Source organism: Entelurus aequoreus, linkage group LG16 (genome assembly GCF_033978785.1).
Source record: "Entelurus aequoreus isolate RoL-2023_Sb linkage group LG16, RoL_Eaeq_v1.1, whole genome shotgun sequence".
NCBI lineage: Eukaryota > Metazoa > Chordata > Actinopteri > Syngnathiformes > Syngnathidae > Entelurus > Entelurus aequoreus.
Window position 1 is genome coordinate 12,979,643 of NC_084746.1, and position 24,311 is coordinate 13,003,953.

The 24,311-nt window shown below is 38.4% G+C and overlaps 1 protein-coding gene across 1 annotated transcript in view; it reads right to left on the bottom strand.

Annotated features, from left to right (window-relative positions):
* Window positions 1–24,311, bottom strand: part of LOC133631275 (SPRY domain-containing SOCS box protein 4-like) — a 78,711-nt gene that overhangs the window by 13,727 nt on the left and 40,673 nt on the right. Inside the window, exon 2 of the mRNA XM_062023450.1 lies at window positions 20,602–21,574. Within this exon, the coding sequence (XP_061879434.1) occupies window positions 20,602–21,334 (733 nt within the window). The 5' untranslated portion in view covers window positions 21,335–21,574. The remainder of the gene's footprint in view (window positions 1–20,601; window positions 21,575–24,311) is intronic.

Genomic DNA, 24,311 nt, shown 5'->3' on the forward strand with positions numbered 1-24,311 from the left:
ATTTAAATTTCTTACACACATTTGTTATTTCATATGTTGACCTGAGGGGGAGCACTTTTAAAACCGACACACAGTCACTACTTTTCCTTGTTGATGTCTCAAAAAGGGTAGAAATACAAGAACGCACACACACACACACACACACACACACACACACACACACACACACACACACACACACACACACACACACACACACACACACACACACACACACACACACACACACACACACACACACACACACACACACACACACACACACACACACACAGAGAGAGAGAGAGAAAGAGAGAGAGATGACACCAGTCGCTTGACATGACTTTCAATTTGCCCTCTTCCTCATCTCCTCATTTCTTCCAGCGCTCGTCTTCTAGGCGCTCACGTGTCTGTCACTCATTCTCTGAGCCGCTCATCCCTCAGCTCTCCTCATCCCATCTCTCTCTCTCTATTCTGCAACTCCATTCGCTGGTCTCATTGTCAGAAGGCAGCTTTCATCCCAGCTCTGATGTCACATAGCGAGGAAGAGCCTCCATCTTCACATCTCAGGCTGTTATCCACTTTCTACTTGCCTTCTCTTCCACATCATCACTATTTTCCTTCTTCTTACCCTCCTTTAAATTCTTACCCACACTTTCAGTGCGTCACAGGTGTCAAACCCAAAGCCCAGGTGCCAGTTCTGGCCCGCCGCATCACAGCCTGGAAATAATGTGTCAATAAAGGACTTCATCTTTATACTGTATATATGCATGTACTGCATGCATACGTATATCTTTTTAACTGTAATGTTCCCTAATAATGCAACAATATTATCTAATAATGACACAATATTATATAATCATGCAACAATATTATCTAATAATGACACAATATTATATAATAATGCAACAATATTATTTAATAATGCAACAATATGATCTAATAATGCAACATTATCTAATAATGCAACAATATTATCTAATAATGCAACATTATCTAATAATGCAACAATATTATCTAATAATGCAACAATATTATCTAATAATGACACAATAGTATCTAATAATGCAACAATATTATCTAATGATGCAAAAATAGTATCTAGTAATACAACAATATTATCTAACAATGCAACATGATCTAATAATGCAACAATATTATCTAATAATGCAAAAATATTATCTAATAATGCAAAAATATTATCTAATAATGCAAAAATATGATCTAATAATGCAACAATATTATCTAACAATGCAACAATATTATTTAATACACGACAATATTATCTAGCAATGCAACAATATTATCTAAGAATGCGACAATATTATCTAATATTGTGACAATATTATCTAATAACATGAAAATATTATCCAACAATGCAACAATATTACCTAATAATCCAACAATATTATCTCACAATGCAACAATATTATCTAATAATGCAACAATATTATCTAATAATGACAAAATTGTATCTAATAATGCAACAATATTATCTAATAATGCAAAAATAGTATCTAATAATACAACAATATTATCTAACGATGCAACATTATCTAATAATGCAAAAATATTATCTAATAATGCAAAAATATTATCTAATAATGCAAAAATATGATCTAATAATGCAACAATATTATCTAACAATGCAACAATATTATTTAATACACGACAATATTACCTAATAATCCAACAATATTATCTCACAATGCAACAATATTATCTAATAATGCAACAATATTATCTAATAATGACAAAATTGTATCTAATAATGCAACAATATTATTTAATAATGAGACAATATTATCTAATAATGCAACAATATTATCTAATAATGCAACAATATTATCTAATAATGACAAAATGTTATCTAATAATGCAACAATATTATCTAATAATGAGACAATATTATCTAATAATGCAACAATATTATCTAATAATGCAAAAATATTATCTAATAATACAACAATATTATCTAACAATGCAACATTATCTAATAATGCAACATTATTATCTAATAATGCAACATTATTATCTAATAATGCAAAAATATTATCTAATAATGCAAAAATATGATCTAATAATGCAACAATATTATCTAACAATGCAACAATATTATTTAATACACGACAATATTATCTAACAATGCAACAATATTATCTAAGAATGCGACAATATTATCTAATAATGTGACAATATTATCTAATAACAGGAAAATATTATCCAACAATGCAACAATATTACCTAATAGTCCAACAATATTATCTCACAATGCAACAATATTATCTAATAATGCAACAATAATATCTAATAATACAACAATATTATCTAATAATGCAACAATATTATCTAATAATGACAAAATTGTATCTAATAATGCAACAATATTATCTAATAATGAGACAATATTATCTAATAATGCAACAATATTATCTAATAATGCAACAATATTATTTAATAATGCAACAGAATGATCTGACAATGCAACAATATTATCTAATAATGCAACAATATTATCTAACAATGCAACAATATTATCTAATAATGAAACAAAATCATCTAACAATGCGGTGACAATATTATCTAACAATGCAACAATATTATCTAATAATGACACAATATTATCTAACAATGCAACAATATTATCTAATAATGCAACAATATTATCTAATAATGAGACAATATTATCTAGCAATGCAACAATAGTATCTAATAATGCAACAATATTATCTAATAATGAAACAATATTATCTAATAATACAAAAATATTATCTAACAATGCAACAATATTATCTATTAATGCAACAATATTATCTAATAATGCAACAATATTAACTAATAACACGACAATAGTATCTAATAATGCAACAATATTATCTAACAATGCAACAATATTATCTAATAACACGACAATATTATCTAACAATGCAACAATATTATCTAATAATGCGACAATATTATCCAACAATGCAACAATATTATCTAATAATGCAACAATATTATCTAATAATGCGACAATATTATTTAATAACGCGACAATATTATCTAATAATGCAACAATATTATCTAATAATGCAACAATATTATCTAACAATGCAACAGTATTATCTAATAATGCAAAATTGTCATCTAATAATGCAACAGTACTATCTAACAATGCAACAATATTATCTAATAATGCAACAAATGTTAAATTATCCTATAGTAAACGTCTGCTTGACTTGAAGTTATCCAACAAATCGTACTGTATATTCCGCACTACAAGCCGCCACTTTTGTCCTGCGCTGTGAACCCTGAGGCTAATAAAACGGTGCGGCTAATTTATGGATTTTTCTGACGGCCATAATGCAAAAAAGTACAAACAAAACTAAAATGGAGCTGTTTGGCCACAATACCCAGCACTATGTTTGGAGGAGAAAAGGTGAGGCCTTTAATCCCAGGAACACCATGTCTACCGTCAAGCATGGTGGTGGTAGTATTATGCTCTGGGTCTGTTTTGCTGCCAATAGAACTGGTGCTTTAAATGGGACAATGAAAAAGGAGGATTACCTCCAAATTCTTCAGGACAAGCGCAGTTGGGTGTTCCAACAGGACAATGACCCCAAACACACCTCAAAAGTGGTAAAGGAATGGCTAAATCAGGCTAGAATGAAGGTTTTAGAATGGCCTTCCCAAAGTCCTGACTTAAATGTGTGGACAATGCTGAAGAAACAAGTCCATGTCAGAAAAGCAACACATTTAGCTGAACTGCACCAATTGTGTCAAGAGGAGTGGTCAGAAATTCAAGCAGAAGCTTGTGGATGGCTACCAAACATCAAATGATGTATTTGCTGGTGCCTGACACCTCCGCAGGTTCACCTGCACCAGACGGCCACTCGCCCCCTGAGTGAGCGCCTCCAAGCAGCGTCCACAAGCAAACGCCTCCATGTGACCCAGCCGAGTGTGAGTGAACTGTGGTTGCCGTCACTCTTCCCACTGACCTGTGAGAGTTCATGTGGTGCAGACTAAACAGCGGGGAGGAGGAAGGGAGGGTGAAAATGTCCGGCAGATTATAAAAAGGCAGCGTTTCCCACACATTCATTTATTTGTGGCGGCCCGCCACCAAAGAATTACGTCCGCCACAAATAAAACAATAAAAATAAAAATCTTTTTTTGTTTGTTTTTTTTTTCTGTTGTTGTCCTGTCCAGCTTCTCAGGCAAATCATATAGTTGATGTAGATGCCCATATAGGCTGTTCAGATTTACTTTACACAATAGAAGTGTAGGATACTTCTCTTGTTGCCTTATTTGTATTTGACCACTACTGTTTTCTGTTTATTTGTTACTGACTGTGGCAGGACACCTCTGCCTCTGTTTCACTTTATGTTGCTGGTAAATAATATGGTTGTAGTAGTAGGCTAAAGTTAAATTATTTAGTATGCACTAATTAAAGGGGCAGAGCTTTAAGAGACATTTTAGCTTTTATATTTTATAAGATATATTTTTTGTAAGAACCACAATTAATAAATATATTTCAGTGAATAACTTATTGTTCAAATCTGTATATAAATATGTACATAAAGTGTTGTAATTATATTGTAAAACGGATGGATGGATGGATGGACGTTTAAAACAAAACTGTTATTATTAATTAGTAAGTATACATTTTTTGAGCCTTTTTAGAAAAAATCATATCATTGTAGTAAATTATGCAAATTACTCGATGATGTCATGGTGACCACGCCCATAGCCACGCCCCCACCGCCACAGGTATCTTGGCAGTTTATGGGAAACACTGAAAAGGACTATAAAATTATTTTAAAAAGACCTGCGGAAGAATGTGAGCACCAGATAAACTTGTGAAGCATGAAACGCGCCGTGTCACAGAGAGACTGGATTTAGTGCGGATTCCAGAAGTCCTATAAGTGCACGCAATACAGCAGGAATTAGGAAGTCAGCAGAAGTTCAACATTCCCACATTGATTCTGAAGGAAGGAGCTCCTCCCCCTCTGGCCGAGAGCTCCACTTCATGTCCAAATAAGGACGTCCACCTCGCTGTGACGTCACAATGTAGCCAGACTGCAAAACCCCCGCGTGCAGAGGCATTCAAAACTGCCTGCAAGCTCGCACCAAAATGCAGGAAGATTATGATTTGGCGCTCTGGCGTAGTTTGACGCGAGTATCCAACATTTATAAGTCCGAAAGTCATCAGAGGTCCCCTTGAAGCCAAACAGAAAGTAATAAAACACAAATGAATAAACGTACTGTAAATTCCGTACTTTCTTTGTACGCTTTGAACCCTGCGGCTTATAAAACGGTGCGGCCAATTGATGGATTTTTCTTTGCTGAATAGTTTTCATTAAACACATACACATGTGTTGTTATTTGTGCTATGGCGCCATCGTTTGGATGAGTTCACTCACTGCCGGTGCAGCTGGGTGAAAGCCTACAAGTGTTTCCGGCTCTTTACGGCTTTTTGAACCGGAAGTAGATGTGCCGTTCCGTCTTCTAATCATCCATAGCGTTTCTACTTATCTGGATTCTTCATGCGTCACTTCCAGCAACGTGTGTGATGTCTGTAGGGGTGTTTTCATGCACATTTGTACGTGCTGTCGTAATGTAACGAAGCTAGCATCGTTAGCATTAGCTAATATGCTCGCACGTTTACGAGTGTCTTGTCTTTTTGTATTGTTTCGCTTTCACAAATTCCTCAGTAAATTCACCAAGACGTCACCGTGGAGTTAGTAGCTGCGTTTACATCGGGGCTCGAACTTAACCACGGCAAAAAAAATGCAACAATATTATCTAATAATGCAACAATATTATCTAATAATGCCACAATATTATCTAATAATGCAACAATATTATCTAATAATGCAACAGTATGATCTAATAATGACACAATATTATCTAATAATGACACAATATTATCTAATAATGCAACAATATTATCTAATAATGCCACAATATTATCTAATAATGCAACAATATTATCTAATAATGACACAATATTATCTAATAACGCAACAATATTATCTAATAATGACACAATATTATCTAATGGCAGCCACGCTTCCGTCAGACTACCCCAGGGCAGCTGTGGCTACGAAAGTAGCTTACCACCACCAGGTGTGAATGAATGATGGGTTTTTAACATGTAAAGCGACTTTGGGTACTTAGAAAAGCGCTATATAAATCCCAGGTATTATTATTATTATAATAACACGACAATATTATCCAACAATGCGACAATATTATCTAATTATGCAAAAATATTATCTAATAATGCAACAATATTATCTAATAATGCAACAATATTATCTAGTAATGCAACAGTATCATTTAATAATGCAACAGTAATACTTAACAATGCAAAAATATTATCTAATAATGCAACAATATGATCTAATAATGCACAATATTATCTAATAATGCCACAATATTATCTAATAATGCAACAATATTATCAAATAATGCCACAATATTATCTAATAATGCAACATTATCTAATAACGCGACAATTTTATCTAATAACACGACAATATTATCCAACAATATTATCTAATTATGCAACAATATTATCTAATAATGCAAAAATATTATCTAATAATGCAACAATATTATCTAAAAATGCAAAAATATTATCTAATAATGCAACAATATTATCTAATAATGCCACAATATTATCTAATAATGCAACAATATTATCTAATAATGACACAATATTATCTAATAATGCAACAATATTATCTAATAATGACACAATATTATCTAATAATGCAACATTATCTAATAACGCGACAATTTTATCTAATAACACGACAATATTATCCAACAATATTATCTAATTATGCAACAATATTATCTAATAATGCAAAAATATTATCTAATAATGCAACAATATTATCTAAAAATGCAAAAATATTATCTAATAATGCAACAATATTATCTAATAATGCCACAATATTATCTAATAATGCAACAATATTATCTAATAATGACACAATATTATCTAATAATGCCACAATATTATCTAATAATGACACAATATTATCTAATAATGCAACATTATCTAATAACGCGACAATTTTATCTAATAACACGACAATATTATCCAACAATATTATCTAATTATGCAACAATATTATCTAATAATGCAAAAATATTATCTAATAATGCAACATTATCTAAAAATGCAAAAATATTATCTAATAATGCAACAATATTATCTAATAATGCCACAATATTATCTAATAATGCAACAATATTATCTAATAATGACACAATATTATCTAATAATGCAACAATATTATCTAATAATGCCACAATATTATCTAATAATGCCACAATATTATCTAATAATGACACAATATTATCTAATAATGACACAATATTATCTAATAATGCAACATTATCTAATACGCCCTCGTGACTTGCCGTAATTGACCAGGATCAGCAGCAAGAACATGCCGTGACCGCTCTTGACTTTTTACTTGTTAATGGACGAGGGATGTAACAATAAACGGTACAATGATAATTTGCGATAAAACTCCAGACGGTTAGTAATACCGTCTATTTTTATTTACAGAGAAACCGTCATTTATTAATGACGGTTAATATCGCATGCGCACTAGGGTCATTTGGCTTGATAATCACGGCGGACTAACTACACGGACTTTGCTCAGGAGATTTCCCCTCGGAGTAAACGGAGCCAAGCGCCTGGTGTAACGTAATTTTCACTCGTGATTTAGGGCTATATAAGTAAAGATTGATTGATTGATTGAGGTGTCTGATACCTGCTCATTCAGCCAAGACTCTGTGAAGCTTGTAAACGTAATATTGTCAGAGAAAGTCATATAATGGAACCGCAGAAAAAGGTGTCTTTGTCTACTAGTCTTCACTGCAGCAACTCATATCTGACTTGTGATGTTTCCTCCTCCAGTATCGACTGGACCTCTCCACGGTTCTAAAGTTAGCCTCAGAAGAACACGGTCTACAGTTCTACAGGCCGCAGATGTCGCAGTGTGGCTGCGGTACAAAGATGCACATTACACGCTGAAGCTCCCCTCCCATTCAAGCAATCAAAGCGCTGTTAATTGGTACAATTACTGAGACAAGAGGGCAGAGAACAACAAGGAGAGCCGAGTGTACGGGAAAGAGAAACATGCACCTTAGAACGGCAAATGGCGCTGATATACCAGTATGTGAAATATTCACTATTTGTAGTAGTTTGCATGTCTTATTGCCCTAACCCATCTGGACCTGACTGCTTGTTCCGCAGCTGCATGGCGTGGGTTTTATGTCTGCCGTGTTTTACTGCGAGACGGGCGACGGAGCGGAGAGAGAGAGAGAGAGAGGGAAGACACAAAAGTGCTCTTGGTGCAGAGCTTGAGTGCGGAGAAGAAGCTGCTTCCATAAACCCTCCTTATAATACCCCGCAGTCATGTTTTTCATTAAAAACAATCACTGACAACACTTTAATGGTCGGGAAGTCATTACCACAAGGATGCTTTCACACAGAGAATAACTCCGACACCGTCAAAGGGTTGGTCGTTTATGGTAAAAAATGTATTAAAATCCCTCGGTGACCTTATTTAGTTGTACGTGGTTAGGGGCGTGACTCGAGTTTAGTTACCAAATATGGCTCCTGGCATCACATGGACAAAGGTAAGACCTTCTGGAGGGAAGTTCTGTGGTCAGATGACACAAAAATTGAGCTGTTTGGAGGAGAAAAGGTGAGGCCTTTATTCCCAGGAACACCATGCCTACCGTCAAGCATGGTGGTGGTAGTATTATGCTCTATCTAATATTGCTAAAATATTATCTAATAATGCAACAGTATCATTTAATAATGCAACAGTATTACTTAACAATGCAACAATATTATCTAATAATGCAACAGGATGATCTAATAATGACACAATATTATCTAATAATGACACAATATTATCTAATAATGCAACAATAGTATCTAATAATGACACAATATTATCTAATAATGCAACAATATTATCTAATAGTGACACAATATTATCTAATAATGCAACAATATTATCTAATAATGCCACAATATTATCTAATAATGCAACAATATTATCTAATAATGACACAATATTATCTAATAATGCAACAATATTATCTAATAACGCGACAATTTTATCTAATAACACGACAATATTATCCAACAATGCAACAATATTATCTAATTATGCAACAATATTATCTAATAATGCAACAATATTATCTAATAATGCAACAATATTATCTAGTAATGCAACAGTATCATTTAATAATGCAACAGTAATACTTAACAATGCAACAATATTATCTAATAATGCAACAATATTATCTAATAATGCACAATATTATCTAATAATGCCACAATATTATCTAATAATGCAACAATATTATCAAATAATGCCACAATATTATCTAATAATGCAACATTATCTAATAACGCGACAATTTTATCTAATAACACGACAATATTATCCAACAATATTATCTAATTATGCAACAATATTATCTAATAATGCAAAAATATTATCTAATAATGCAACAATATTATCTAAAAATGCAAAAATATCTAATAATGCAACAATATTATCTAATAATGCAACAATATTATCTAATAATGCACAATATTATCTAATAATGCCACAATATTATCTAATAATGCAACAATATTATCAAATAATGCCACAATATTATCTAATAATGCAACATTATCTAATAACGCGACAATTTTATCTAATAACACGACAATATTATCCAACATTATCTAATTATGCAACAATATTATCTAATAATGCAAAAATATTATCTAATAATGCAACAATATTATCTAAAAATGCAAAAATATTATCTAATAATGCAACAATATTATCTAATAATGCCACAATATTATCTAATAATGCAACAATATTATCTAATAATGACACAATATTATCTAATAATGCAACAATATTATCTAATAATGACACAATATTATCTAATAATGCCACAATATTATCTAATAATGACACAATATTATCTAATAATGACACAATATTATCTAATAATGCAACATTATCTAATAACGTGACAATTTTATCTAATAACACAACAATATTATCCAACAATGCGACAATATTATCTAATTATGCAACAGTACATCTAATAATGCAAAAATATTATCTAATAATGCAACACTATTATCTAATAGTGCAAAAATATTATCTAATAATGCAACAATATTATCTAATAATGCGACAATTTTATCTAATAACACAACAATATTATCCAACAATGCGACAATATTATCTAATAATGCAACAGTATTATCTAATAATGAAAAAATATTATCTAATAATGCAACAATATTATCTAACAATGCAACAGTATTATCTAATAATGCAACAATATTATCTAATAATGAAAAAATATTATCTAATAATGCAACAATATTATCTAATAATGAAAAAATATTATCTAATAATGCAACAATATTATCTAATAATGCAACAATATTATCTAATAATGCAACAAATGTTAAATTATCCTACACTAAACGTCTGCTTGACTTGAAGTTATCCATCACATCGTACTGTATATTCTGCACTACAAGCAGCCACTTTTGTCCTGCGCTGTGAATCCTGCGGCTGATAAAACGGTGCGGCTAATTTATGGATTTTTCTGACAGTCATAATGCAAAAAAGTACAAAAAAAACCTAACATTTTGCTGTTTGGCCACAATACCCAGCACTATGTTTGGAGGAGAAAAGGTGAGGCCTTTAATCCCAGGAACACCATGCCTACCGTCAAGCATGGTGGTGGTAGTATTATGCTCTGGGCCTGTTTTGCTGCCAATGCTTTACAGAGAGTAAATGGGACAATAAAAAAGGAGGATTACCTCCAAATTCTTCAGGGCAATCTAAAATCATCAGCCCGGAGGTTGGGTCTTGGGCGCAGTTGGGTGTTCCAACAGGACAATGACCCCAAACACACCTCAAATGTGGTAAAGGAATGGCTACATCAGGCTAGAATGAAGGTTTTAGAATGGCCTTCCCAAAGTGGACAATGCTGAAGAAACAAGTCCATGTCAGAAAAGCAACACATTTAGCTGAACTGCACCAATTTTGTCAAGAGGAGAAGCTTGCCAGAAGCTTGTGGATGGCTACCAAAAGCGCCTTATTGCAGGTAAACTTGCCAAGGGACATGTAAGCAAATATTAACATTGCTGTATGTATACTTTTGACCCAGCACATTTGCTCACATTTTCAGTAGACCCATAATAAATTCATAAAAGAAGCAAACTTCATGAATGTTTTTTGTGACCAACAAGTATGTGCTCCAATCACTACATCACAAAAAAAATAAGAGTTGTAGAAATGATTGGAAATTCAAGACATCCATGACATTATGTTCTTTACAAGTGTATGTACACTTTTGACCGCAACTGTAAAATCCTTTCATTTTCTCAAAACTTGACAATGCGCTTTATAACCCGGTGCGCCTAATGTACGGAATAGGAGAGGTAATTTTATTTGGTACTCGGTGTAATGATAAGTCTGACCAGTAGATGGCAGTCACACACAAGAGATTCGTGTAGACTGCGATATGACGGCAGTAAACGACACCAAAACTTTAAATGTTCCTTTGTGAATATAGAACATTACACACGGCGCTCAAAAATCTATCAAAATGTTTTAGCACAACTTTGGTAAGCTATGAAGCCACACCACTTGATGGATTGTCGATGCATTACGGCTACCGTAGTCAGACGTACTGTGCTTCAACATATGGCACCCATTAGCAGAAATATTAACCAGCGTTTTGTTTCGCAATATTATGTAAAACCAATTTTTCTGACCTTCTGGTACCTGTATTTGGGATCTACGCGAGTCCGCCTCTGTCGTCTGTGCCGACGCCGTAGTCGATTAGCTCCTTCTTTATCTCTATCTTCTTGTTATGGGGCGTAAACTTCTAACTTATATCAGTCAGTAAACTCGCTTTGAAAGCACTAAAACATACCGGTGTAATGAGTTTACATTATTCACCCAAGTCAATTTAGTTATTGGAGTTCCGGTCGGACGTTTTTTCATGGGACACATTTCCGGCGTTGTTGTTGCACTTGTGAGCCACGGATGAGAAGGTGCTTCTACTTTTTAGAGGCGGTATAGTACCGAATATGATTCATTAGTATCGCAGTATTTTACTAGTACTGGTATACCGTACAACCCTAGTACATATTATTGTTCTTGTATTACTCATTGGGCTAACCCTGGGACCTCTGGTACTAAATGTTGGGCCTTCTCATGTGTGCTGGTATGACAATAAAGTTTCTTGAATCCGTGACTACTTACTGACACTCAGCATCAAGGGTTGGAATTGGGTGTTTAATCACCAAAAATGATTCCCGGGCGTGGCCACCGCTGCTGCTCACTGCTCCCTTCACCTCCCAGGGGGGTGATCAAGGGTGATGGGTCAAATGCAGAGACTAATTTCACCACACCTAGTGTGTGTGTGACAATCATTGGTACTCTCTAACCCAGGGGTCACCAACGCGGTGCCCGCGGGCACCAGGTAGCCCGTAAGGACCAGATGAGTAGCCCGCCGGCCTGTTCTAAAAATAGCTGAAATAGCAGCACTTACTAGTGAGCTGCCTCTATTTTTAAATTTTATTTATTTACTAGCAAGCTGTTCTCGCTTTGCTCGACATTTTTAATTCTAAGAGAGACAAAACTCAAAATAGAATTTGAAAATCCAAGAAAATATTTTAAAGACTTGGTCTTCACTAACTGACAAAGAAACAGATAACAGATTTGGTGTCCAGTTCAAAGTGGGACATGATTTATTTAAAAATTTGAGAGTTGACTTTTGTATTTTACATGAGTTATTATTTGTACAAACATGGTGCAAAGTAATTCATGATTTGTTAAAAAAATGTTAGTGGCTAGCTAATTAAAATGGGATATTGTGATTTCACAAGACTGTCTTAGAAGTGATCATTTGAAAATGTTCAATTTGAAAAATGTGCACTTAGAGAAAATATAAAAATAAAGTGTTGCATATTGATATTTATCTGTTTTTATATATATTTATTGTGAGAAATCATTAAGATGATCAGTGTTTCCACATAGATAAATATCTTTAATTATTAATAATAACATAGAGTTAAAGGTAAATTGAGCAAATTGGCTATTTCTGGCAATTTATTTAAGTGTGTATCGAACTGGTAGCCCTTCGCATTAATCAGTACCCAAGAAGTAGCTCTTGGTTTCAAAAAGGTTGGTGACCCCTGCTCTAACCTATTGTTGCTAGGTCGATCCTGTCAAAACGACAAAAGGGTCTGAAATATGTATTTCACGGGTGCATTAACGGTATCAAACTGACACAAGAAAATATTGCCTTTGACTGGGTTAGTTTTGCGGGTTGGTAAGTCAGTTCCGGGTTAGTATCGCCTCCTGGTAGTCTCGTGCGTGCGGCAGTGTAACAACAAGCAGTCCGAGTCGAAACAAAACAAACCGAGGGACTTACCAGGTAACCAGCAGTACCAACCCATTCTCCGCAGGCCATGAAGTTACACTAAGCGGCCAGTTTTCTATGTTTGGGCACTTAAACCATCTATAACTGCAGAACACTGACTAAAGTATCAGCATGAAACGCAACATCAGGACCAACTGGGGATTCAGTACCTTGTTTGACAATAATTACCGTGGTCATGGATCTGCCACTTGAGGAAATGCTATTTTAACCTCTTCAAACCAGCAGAAAAATGCAAACTCCACACAGATGTGAGACGGCAGGGATGATAATCATTCTTACTGTGCCAATCCAAGATGAGCGGCACTATCTTTGCAAAAGAAGAACTGTTGGTACAGTTGTTGTCCCTGAAATTGTACAGCGCATCAAATGGTAAGTGAGCCTATGTATAATTGTAGCAGACGCAATGGGCCCTGAACTCAACACAAGTGCTGTGGAAAAAAAAGCAGCAATACGATACAGAGCCTGTTGTCTAGCGGACTGCGGACTGCACGCATGACTTGCACACACACCGACGGGCAAAACAGCAATTATGACTCCATTCTGAGTCATCAGCAGGGCAGACAGGAGACAATTCCAATCTAAACTGATATTGGAAGACGCTAAGACCCAAACTCTAACCCTGCCTTTTCAGTTAAAATAGTGTCTACAGGTCATTCAGTTCTCCCCTGCATGGAATCTTTAAAGGCCTACTGAAAGCCACTACTACCGACCACGCAGTCTGATAGTTTATATATCAATGATGAAATCTTAACATTGCAACACATGCCAATACGGCCGGGTTAACTTATAAAGTGCAATTTTAAATTTCCCGCTAAAATTCCGGCTGAAAACGTCTCGATATGATGACGTATGCGCGTGACGTCAACGGTTGAAGCGGAAGTATTGGGACACCATTGTATCCCAATACAAACAGCTCTGTTTTCATCGCAAAATTCCACAGTATTCTGGACATCTGTGTTGGTGAATCTTTCGCAATTTGTTCAATTAACAATGGAGACTGCAAAGAAGAAAGCTGTAGGTTGGGATCGGTGTATTAGCGGCTGGCTGCAGCAACACAACCAGGAGGACTTTGAGTTGGATAGCAGACGCGCTACCGTGACTACAGCTTTGGCTTCCAAACATTTGATCGCTTGCCCGTACATGCGTGGCGCTATGTACATGTCACGTACGTAACTTTGGGGAAATATATGTTTCTTGCCAACTCTGATGGCGGCCGGGGTGTCGTCGAAAGCTACAACGCCGCTGTCCTCACCTTGACTTCCTCCGTCTCCGGGCCGCCGACCGCATCGATGATCGGGTGAAGTCCTTTGGACGCAGGTGAGCACGGGTGTTGATGAGCAGATGAGAGCTGGCGTAGGTGGAGAGCTAATGTTTTTAGCATAGCTCTGTCGAGGTCCCGTAGCTAAGTTAGCTTCAATGGCGTCGTTAGCAACAGCATTGCTAGGCTTCGCCAGGCGGTACAGCATTAACCGTGTGGTTACAGGTCCAGAGTTTGGTAGTATTGTTGATCTTCTGTCTATCCTTCCAGCCAGGGGCTTATTTCGTCTGTTTCTATATGCATTTAAGCACGATGCTATCACGTTAGCTCTGTAGCTAAAGTGCTTCGCCGATGTATTGTCGTAGAGATAAAAGTCACTGTGAATGTCCATTTCGCGTTCTCGACTCTCATTTTCAAGAGGATATAGTATCCGAGGTGGTTTAAAATACAAATCCGTGATCCACAATAGAAAAAGGAGAGAGTGTGGAATCCAATGAGCCCTTGTACCTAAGTTACGGTTAGAGCGAAAAAAGATATGTCCTGCACTGCCCTCTAGTCCTTCACTCTCACGTTCCTCATCCACAAATCTTTCATCCTGGCTCAAATTAATGGGGTAATCGTCGCTTTCTCGGTTCGAATCTCTCTCGCTGCATTGTAAACAATGGTAAAATGTGAGGAGTCCTTCCTCCGGTGCCGTCACGCTACTTCCGGTATAGGCAAGGCTTTTTTTTTTATCAGCGACCAAAAGTTGCAAACTTTATCGTCGATGTTCTCTACTAAATCCTTTCAGCAAAAATATGGCAATATCGCGAAATGATCAAGTATGACACATAGAATGGATCTGCTATTCCTGTTTAAATAAAAAAAAAATCATTTCAGTAGGCCTTTAAAACATCTCCATCACAACACAGCTCTGATTGACAAACTGAAAGAGACCCGAATGAGGTCTAAAAGCAATGAAGGAAAAGAGTCTCATATTTGGTGGTTCGGCTGGATTTCCCCTTCGCTTGGGTCCAGACCTTGAATACGCCAAGTACGCTGACTTGTCTGGCATCATGACACCAAACAATGTATTTTCCACAGTCAAAACAATAAATCACAGCCGCAATGAGGAACTGTGCAGTATATCCTCCACTGAACAGCACCCAAGATCATGTCATCCAATCTCACAAAGTACGCCAGGCCAAACCCAGAACGTTGGCATGGCTACGAATCGACAATTTAAGGTCAATTTGTTGGTTCTCTTGTAATTGGCAAATTAAGTCCGCCTCCTCCCATGGAAATTGGTAATAGCGGAAGCTATTTTACACCGGGGCGGGATTTTAAGTAGGAATTCCCAGCATAACTGTGTCCAATTCAGCTAAATGTGCCTAGAGCCATAATATAGCTTCTCCGACCGAAGCCAAAGACCCCACTTTCACCGGGTTTTCTAAGGAGGCCCGTATACGCTGATGTGCCGTGAAATTCAGCGGGTTAAAAAACGAAACAGCCGGAGTGTGTCAATTCCACCGCTGTCTTCAGTGTCGTAAACAGCTGGCCAAGTCTTTATCGGGCGGTGAGAACATTCAAGTCTGATTCTGCAATATGTTTTGGGTCTGACTCATGTTTCAGTTGGCCAGCTGCACGTTCGCAAAAACATCCACGGGCCTAGGTTGACAAAGGGAGTTGAACACGACCCCTTCTTATCCATTTTTCAGGGGCTAGGAAACAAGACGCTTGCTGTTTCCAGAACATTCCATGGCAGCCCGCGAGGACAGACAATCTAATCCTAGGTGTGATTTGTGGAGCCAATCGAGTAAGTATCGATGCATTCCAGCATAGACTGTGAGTGTGGAGGAGTCAAAAACTGTTCGATGCTAACCAAGAACAATGGAGGACAATGAATGTCTCCTGTATTTACATCTCCACATGGGGTTGCTATTATTAAAGAGGAGACTGAGGGCAGCAACAAAATAGACCGCTGATGAATTCACGCTCGACAACTTGCTTTTAGCTCGTTGTCTAGCGCTCTTGCCTCTCAATCATGTGACCCCGATGACCAAGATCTGAGCCAAGTACACTGAACAAAAATATCCTTTTGTTTTTGCTCCCATTTTTCACGAGTTGAAATCAAAGATCTAAACGTTTACTATATACACAAAAGAGCTATTCCTCTCAAATATTGTTCACAAATCTGTGTTAGTGAGCATTTCTTCTCTGCCAAGATAATCCATCCCACCTCACAGGTGTGGCATATCGAGATGCTGATAAAACAGCATGATTATTGTACAGGTATACCCATACTTGCCAACCTTGAGACCTCCAATTCCGGGAGGTGGGGGGTGGGGCGTGGTCAGGGGATGGGCGGGGCGCGGGTGTGATTGGGGGCGGGGGCGTGGTTAAGAGGGGAGGAGTATATTTACAGCTAGAATTCACCAACTCGAGTATTTCATATATATTTCATATATATATATATATATATATATATATATATATATATATATATATATATATATATATATGGGGCGGTATAGCTCGGTTGGTAGAGCGGCCGTGCCAGCAACTTGAGGGTTGCAGGTTCGATCCCCGCTTCCGCCATCCTAGTCACTGCCGTCGTGTCCTTGGGCAAGACACTTTACCCACCTGCTCCCAGTGCCACCCACACTGGTTTAAATGTAACTTAGATATTGGGTTTCACAATGTAAAGCGCTTTGAGTCACTTGAGAAAAAGCGCTATATAAATGTAATTCACTTCACTATATATATATATATATATATATATACATATGTATGTATGAAATACTTGACTTTCAGTGAATTCTAACTATATTTATATATATGTATGTATTTATTTTATTATACATAGAAATAAAATAAATACTTGAATTTCAGTGTTCCGGAGGGTATCCAGTAGATGGCAGTATTGTCCTGTTTAAGAGTGTCACAACATTGTTGTTTACGGCAGACGAACTGCTTTACGGTAGACGAAAACGTGACTGCTGTTGTTGTGTGTTGTTACCGGCGCTGGGAGGACGTTAATGAAACTGCCTAACAATAAACCCACATAAGAAACCAAGAACTCGCCCTCGATCATTCGACAGTTGTAACGTGATTGGGCAGGCACGCTGTTTATATCGTGGGAAAGCGGACGTGAAAACAGACTGTCGCCGCTGTCCCCACTCAGGTCCGCATTGAGCTGGAGGGGGCGTGGCCTCCAGCTCCGGCTGAATTCCGGGAATTATCGGGAGAAAATTTCTTCCGGGAGGTTATCGGGAAAGGCGCTGAATTCCGGTAGGGTTGGCAAGTATGGATGTACCTTAGGCTGCCCACTATAAAAGGCCAGACTGAAATGTGCAGTTTTATCACACAGCACAATGCCACAGATGTCGCAAGTTTTGAGGGAGCGTGCAGTCGGCTTGCTGACTGCAGGAATGTCCACCAGAGCTGTTACCCGTGAATTGAATGTTAAAGGCCTACTGAAATGAATTTTTTAAATTTAAACGGGGATAGCAGATCCATGCTATGTGTCATACTTGATCATTTCGCGATATTACCATATTTTTGCTTAAAGGATTTAGTAGAGAACATCTACGATAAAGTTTTGGTCGCTGATAAAAAAAGCCTTGCCTATACCGGAAGTAGCGTGACGTCGCAGGTTGAAGGACTCCTCACATTTCCCCATTGTTTACACCAGCAGCGAGAGCGATTCGGACCGAGAAAGCGACGATTACCCCATTAATTTGAGCGAGGATGAAAGATTCGTGGATGAGGAACGTGAGAGTGAAGGACTAGAGTGCAGTGCAGGACGTATCTTTTTTTGCTCTGACCGTAACTTAGGTACAAGGGTTCATTGGATTCCACACTTTCTCCTTTTTCTATTGTGGATCACAGATTTGTATTTTAAACCACCTCGGATACTATATCCTCTTGAAAATGAGAGTCGAGAACGCGAAATGGACATTCACACTGACTTTTATCTCCACGACAATACATCGGCGAAGCACTTTAGCTACGGAGCTAACATGATAGCATCGGGCTTAACTGCTGATAGAAACAAAATAAATAAAACACTGATTGGAAGGATAGACAGAAAATCAACAATACTATTAAACCATGGACCTTTTTTTGGACACGGTTAATGCTTTCCAGCCTGGCGAAGCTTAACAATGCTGTTGCTAACGACATCATTGAAGCTAACTTAGCTACGGAACCTCACAGAGCTATGCTAAAAACATTAGCTATCCACCTACGCCAGCCAGCCCTCATCTGCTCATCAACACCCGTGCTCACCTGCGTTCCAGCGATCGACGGAGCGACGAAGGACTTCAACCGATCATCGATGTGGTCGGCGGTTAGCGTCGGATAGCGTGTCTGCTATCCAACTCATAAAGTCCTCCTGGTTGTGTTGCTGCAGCCAGCCGCTAATACACCGATCGCACCTGCAGCTTTCTTCTTTGCAGTCTTCATTGTTCATTAAACAAATTGCAAAAGATTCACCAATACAGATGTCCAGAATACTGTGTAATTTTGCGATGAAAACAGAGCTTTTTGTATTGGATACAATGGTGTCCGAATACTTCCGTTTCAACCATTGACGTCACGCGCATACGTCATCATACATAGACGTTTTCAACCAGCAGTTTCGCGGGAAATTTAAAATTGCACTTTATAAGTTAACCCGACCATATTGGCATGTGTTGCAATGTTAAGATTTAATCATTGATATATAAACTATCAGACTGCGTGGTCGGTAGTAGTGGCTTTCAGTAGGCCTTTAATTTCTCTACCATAAGAGAGAGAATTTGGCAGAACATCCAACCAGCCTCACAATCGCAGACCACGTGTAACCACACTAGCCCAAGACCTCCAAATCCAACAGGTGCACCTCAATGATCGTCTAAGACCAGCCACTGCAACAATTGGCTTGCATAACCAAATAATTTCTGCACAAACTGTGAGAAACCATCTCAGGGAATCTCTTCTGCATGCAACTGCACATTTCAGAGTGGCCTTTTTAAGGCACACCTGTGCAATAATCATGCTGTTTTAATTAGCACCTAGATATGCCAGACCTGTGAGGTGGGATGGATTATCTTGTTTACCGTATTTCCTTGAATTGGCGCCGGGAATATGGTATTCGCATGCCTCGAATTACAGCCGGGTCAAACTGGTTTCGCAAAATAATTAGCGCATGCTTGGCACTTCCGCCGGGTCAAATATGAGTCATTAAATGACTCCCGCCTCCTGGTGGTAGAGGGCGCTAGTGATCCTTCTTGCGACAGCTGGTACTGCAGAAGAAGACAACCAGCAGCAAGAGTGCGCAGCCATTGTTTGCTTGGACTTTTACCATGGAGGATTACATATCTAGAATAAAACGGTTTTCTAAACTGGACTTTCAATCGAAGCAGGAGGTAATACTTAAAAGGAAGATCTCCATCGAGACAGAGAGACTTTTAAAACTGAAGAAAGATAAGGAAGACTTCTATATCGATGATTTTCTTCAAAAGGAGCTGGCATGGACTCATTTATACCTAAAGGTAACACAATAATAACGTTTTTTTTTATTAAATGTGCTTTTCATGATAAGGTAAGTGCCGGAGTGAGAAGAGGTTTTAAAATAATTAGCGCATGCTTGGCCATCCCGCAGGCTTCTGGTAAGCGCCGGAGTGACAGGAGGTTTTAAATTAATTAGCGACCCTGCGGCTATTCAAGGAAATACGGTATATTATTGTCCAGTGTAGGTACCAGGCAGTGAAAAAGGGACACAACATGCAACAAGCTTTGTTATGCAACACTTGGTCCTAAAACCAGCATGACTCATGCATGTCAATGAATCCATTCGTGCACCTTCCAGCTTTCAATTGTGTTGTTTAACTTACGATCAAGTCCGTTGATGTACTTCATGGATATCTCGCAATGGCCCCACACAGCGCTGACGATGGGATGGAGCTTCTTGCCTTTCAACCCTCGGAACGCCACTCCTAAGTACTGTCCTTCCACCATGAAGCTCAGCGTCCCTTCGTCCATGTCCAGAATGACCAGCAGAGAGTCCGGCAGGGTGAACGACTCCTCCGGCTCCAGGAAAGAAGGGTAAGTTGGCAGCGAGCTGTGCGCCCGGTTTTTGCTGTCGTGATAGAGGCGGTTACGTCCCAGATCCCAGCCCCAGGACTCGCAGTCTGACCCCACCAAGGCAGTGTACCCCACAGAATGTAAGGCAGCTTCAGAGGTCGCCACCCCGACGATAGCGTGGGTTCCACGCTGCCTGGAGGGCCAGTGAATCCTCCAGACGTGCAGGCCCCTCGTGTATCCAACCCGGCCTCGGATGCAGTCCGTGCTCTGAGCGACCGGGTGGCGGTGAAATGTCAACTTATCCTCCTCTTTGATGAAAATGTTCAAAGAACGATCGTCCGAGTTCCACGCGTGACGAAGTTGTGTCTCCGGTGGGGCGCACGGCATGTCCAGAAGGAGATCCAGCCTGGGAGGTTTGGAGAAATCCGGGCCCCTCAACTCCGGGTGCTGCCTGCGTTGAGCCGAGGGCCGGTAGGACGGGGAGCCACCGCTTTCGCCGCGGCCGTCCACGGATTTGATGCCACCTGAAATCTTCTGGCCCATGGCTGGGATGGATCAGGTGGCGGCAGCAGGGGACGGGGGTGGGGTGGTGTTTGTGCAGGTGGGTGCTGCGTTGGACGGAGCGTGACGTTACCTCATCAATGCGGTGGAGCTGAGGCGAGAGGTCCCGACTGGGGGGTGGTGGAGGGAGATGGAGGAGGAGGACGTTATGAATGAAAGAGGAACGTGACCTGGTTTCATGCCCCGGATGTCTTCAGGAGGACACAGCTGCGGCTGCTAACTCTGTTGACAGAGGACAAGAGAGAGACAATTGTTACACAAATGTCGGAAAATAGACACAAACAAACATTCAGGTAAACGGTACTCAGAGTTTGGACCCCTACCAAGACGGAACAGTCTTAAATCCAGTCTAACCTATGTGAGGGGTCTCCAACTTTCACCATTAGAGCTAGGGCTGCAACCATTAATCCATTAAATCGATTTATTAGGAAAAAGGCTTTGATTTATATTATGTCTCTTCAATTGATCGTTAAACAAGATCAAAATAAATAACATTTTTAATTGTAATGCACACGTGTTAAAAGTACAATTTCTATGTACATTTATTACAGAAAATAAGCAGAAAAATCTTTGTTTATTTCAACCATTTTCCCTCAAATATGCATTAAAGGCCTACTGAAACCCACTACTACCGACCACGCAGTCTGATAGTTTATATATCAATGATGAAATCTTAACATTATAACACATGCCAATACAGCCGGGTTAACTTATAAAGTGACATTTTAAATTTGCCGCTAAACTTCCGGTTCGAAACGCCTCTGAGGATGACGTATGCGCGTGACGTAGACCGGCGAACACGGGTATGCCTTCCACATTGAAGCCAATACGAAAAAGCTCTGTTTTCATTTCATAATTCCACAGTATTCTGGACATCTGTGTTCGTGAATCTGTTGCAATCATGTTCATTGCATTATGGAGAAGGAAGCTGAGCAAGCAAAGAAGAAAGTTGTCGGTGCGAAATGGACGTATTTTTCGAACGTAGTCAGCCACAACAGTACACAGCCGGCGCTTCTTTGTTTACATTCCCGAAAGATGCAGTCAAGATGGAAGAACTCGGATAACAGAGACTCTAACCAGGAGGACTTTTGACTTCGATACACAGACGCCTGTAGAGAACTGGGACAACACAGACTCTTACCAGGATTACTTTGATTTGGATGACAAAGACGCAGACGTGCTACTGTGAGTATGCAGCTTTGGCTTCTAAACATTTGATCGCTTGACCGTATGTGCGCAACTTTTTTTTGCGTATGTACGTAACTTTTTAAAAATATATAAGCTTTATGAACCTTGGGTTAGGTGAACGGTCTTTTGGGCTGAGTGATTGTGTGTGTTGATCAGGTGTTTGAATTGTATTGGCGTGTTCTATGGAGCTAGGAGCTAGCAGAGGAGCTAGGAGCTAGCGTAACAAACACGCAGGTGTTTTTATGCAGGATTAATTTGTGGCATATTAAATATAAGCCTGGTTGTGTTGTGGCTAATAGAGTATATATATGTCTTGTGTTTATTTACTGTTGTAGTCATTCCCAGCTGAATATCAGGTCACCCCCGGCTCTCACAGCATCTTCCCTATCTGAATAGCTTCAACTCCCCACTAGTCCTTCACTTGCACTTTACTCATCCACAAATCTTTCATCTTCGCTCAAATTAATGGGGAAATTGTCGCTTTCTCGGTCCGAATCTCTCTCACTTCATGCGGCCATCATTGTAAACAATAGGGCACTTTGCGTATATGTTCAACTGACTACGTCACGCTACTTCCGGTAGGGGCAAGCCTTTTTTTTAATCAGATACCAAAAGTTGCAATCTTTATCGTCGTTGTTCTATACTAAATCCTTTCAGCAAAAATATGGCAATATCGCGAAATGATCAAGTATGACACATAGAATAGATCTGCTATCCCCGTTTAAATAAAAAAAAATCATTTCAGTAGGCCTTTAAGACTGTAAAGGGAGTTTGATCCAAATACTCGATTAATCCAACAGACTAATTCAATGTTTACTTCTGTAGCCCTAAATCACGAGTGTCTCAAAGGGCTGCACAAGCCACAACGACATCCTCAGCTCAGATCCCACATCCGGGCAAGGAAAAACTCACCCCAATGGGATGACAATGAGAAGCCTTGGATATGTGGGGACCCCCCGCAGTCTACAATAACACCAGAGATACCGTAAATTCCAGGCTATAGGCCTCTTCTGTTTTCCTACACTTTGACCCCTGCGGCTTATAAGACGGAGCAGCTAATTTGTGGATTTTTCTTCACTGACGGCAATGATGAAAATCAATTTATAAAAAAACAAGCAAAAACACTCGCAGGGTGTTTTATTGTGTGTGCTATGGCGCCATGTTTTGGACGAATTAACTCCCTTTTTTTTTTTTTTTTCAAAATCGGAGTGCTGTTCAGTCTTCTAGCCATCCATAGCGTTTTTACCCATATGGATTTTTCATCCGTCACTCCAAGCAACGATTGTAAGTTTTACAATATAACTAAAACGGTTCATACTTACTAAACTGTCCCATGTGTGATGTCTGTGCGAATGTTTTCATGCATATGTACATGTGCTGTCGTAATGTAATCAAGCTTGCATTGTTAGCATTAGCTACTATGCTAACACGTTTACAGGTGTCCGTGTAAAATGCAGAGGGTAATTTCACCACACCGAGTGTGTATGTGACTATCAGTGTTAACTTGAACTTTTTAGTATTAGTAATTTACAATGGGATTTTTATTGTATTGTTTCAGTTTCACAAATTCCTCAGTAAATTCACCAAAACGTCACTGTGGAGTTATTGAGTCTGTTTAGCTGATTGGAGAGCCAGCTTGCGCAGCTAGTGGGTCCATGACGATGACTTCTGTTTTGTTTAATCAGCCGTTTTACTGCCGTGTTACAGGCACCTATTGGAAACAATTGAGGTACGTAAATAAACATTTTCAATCAATCCATCAATCAATCAA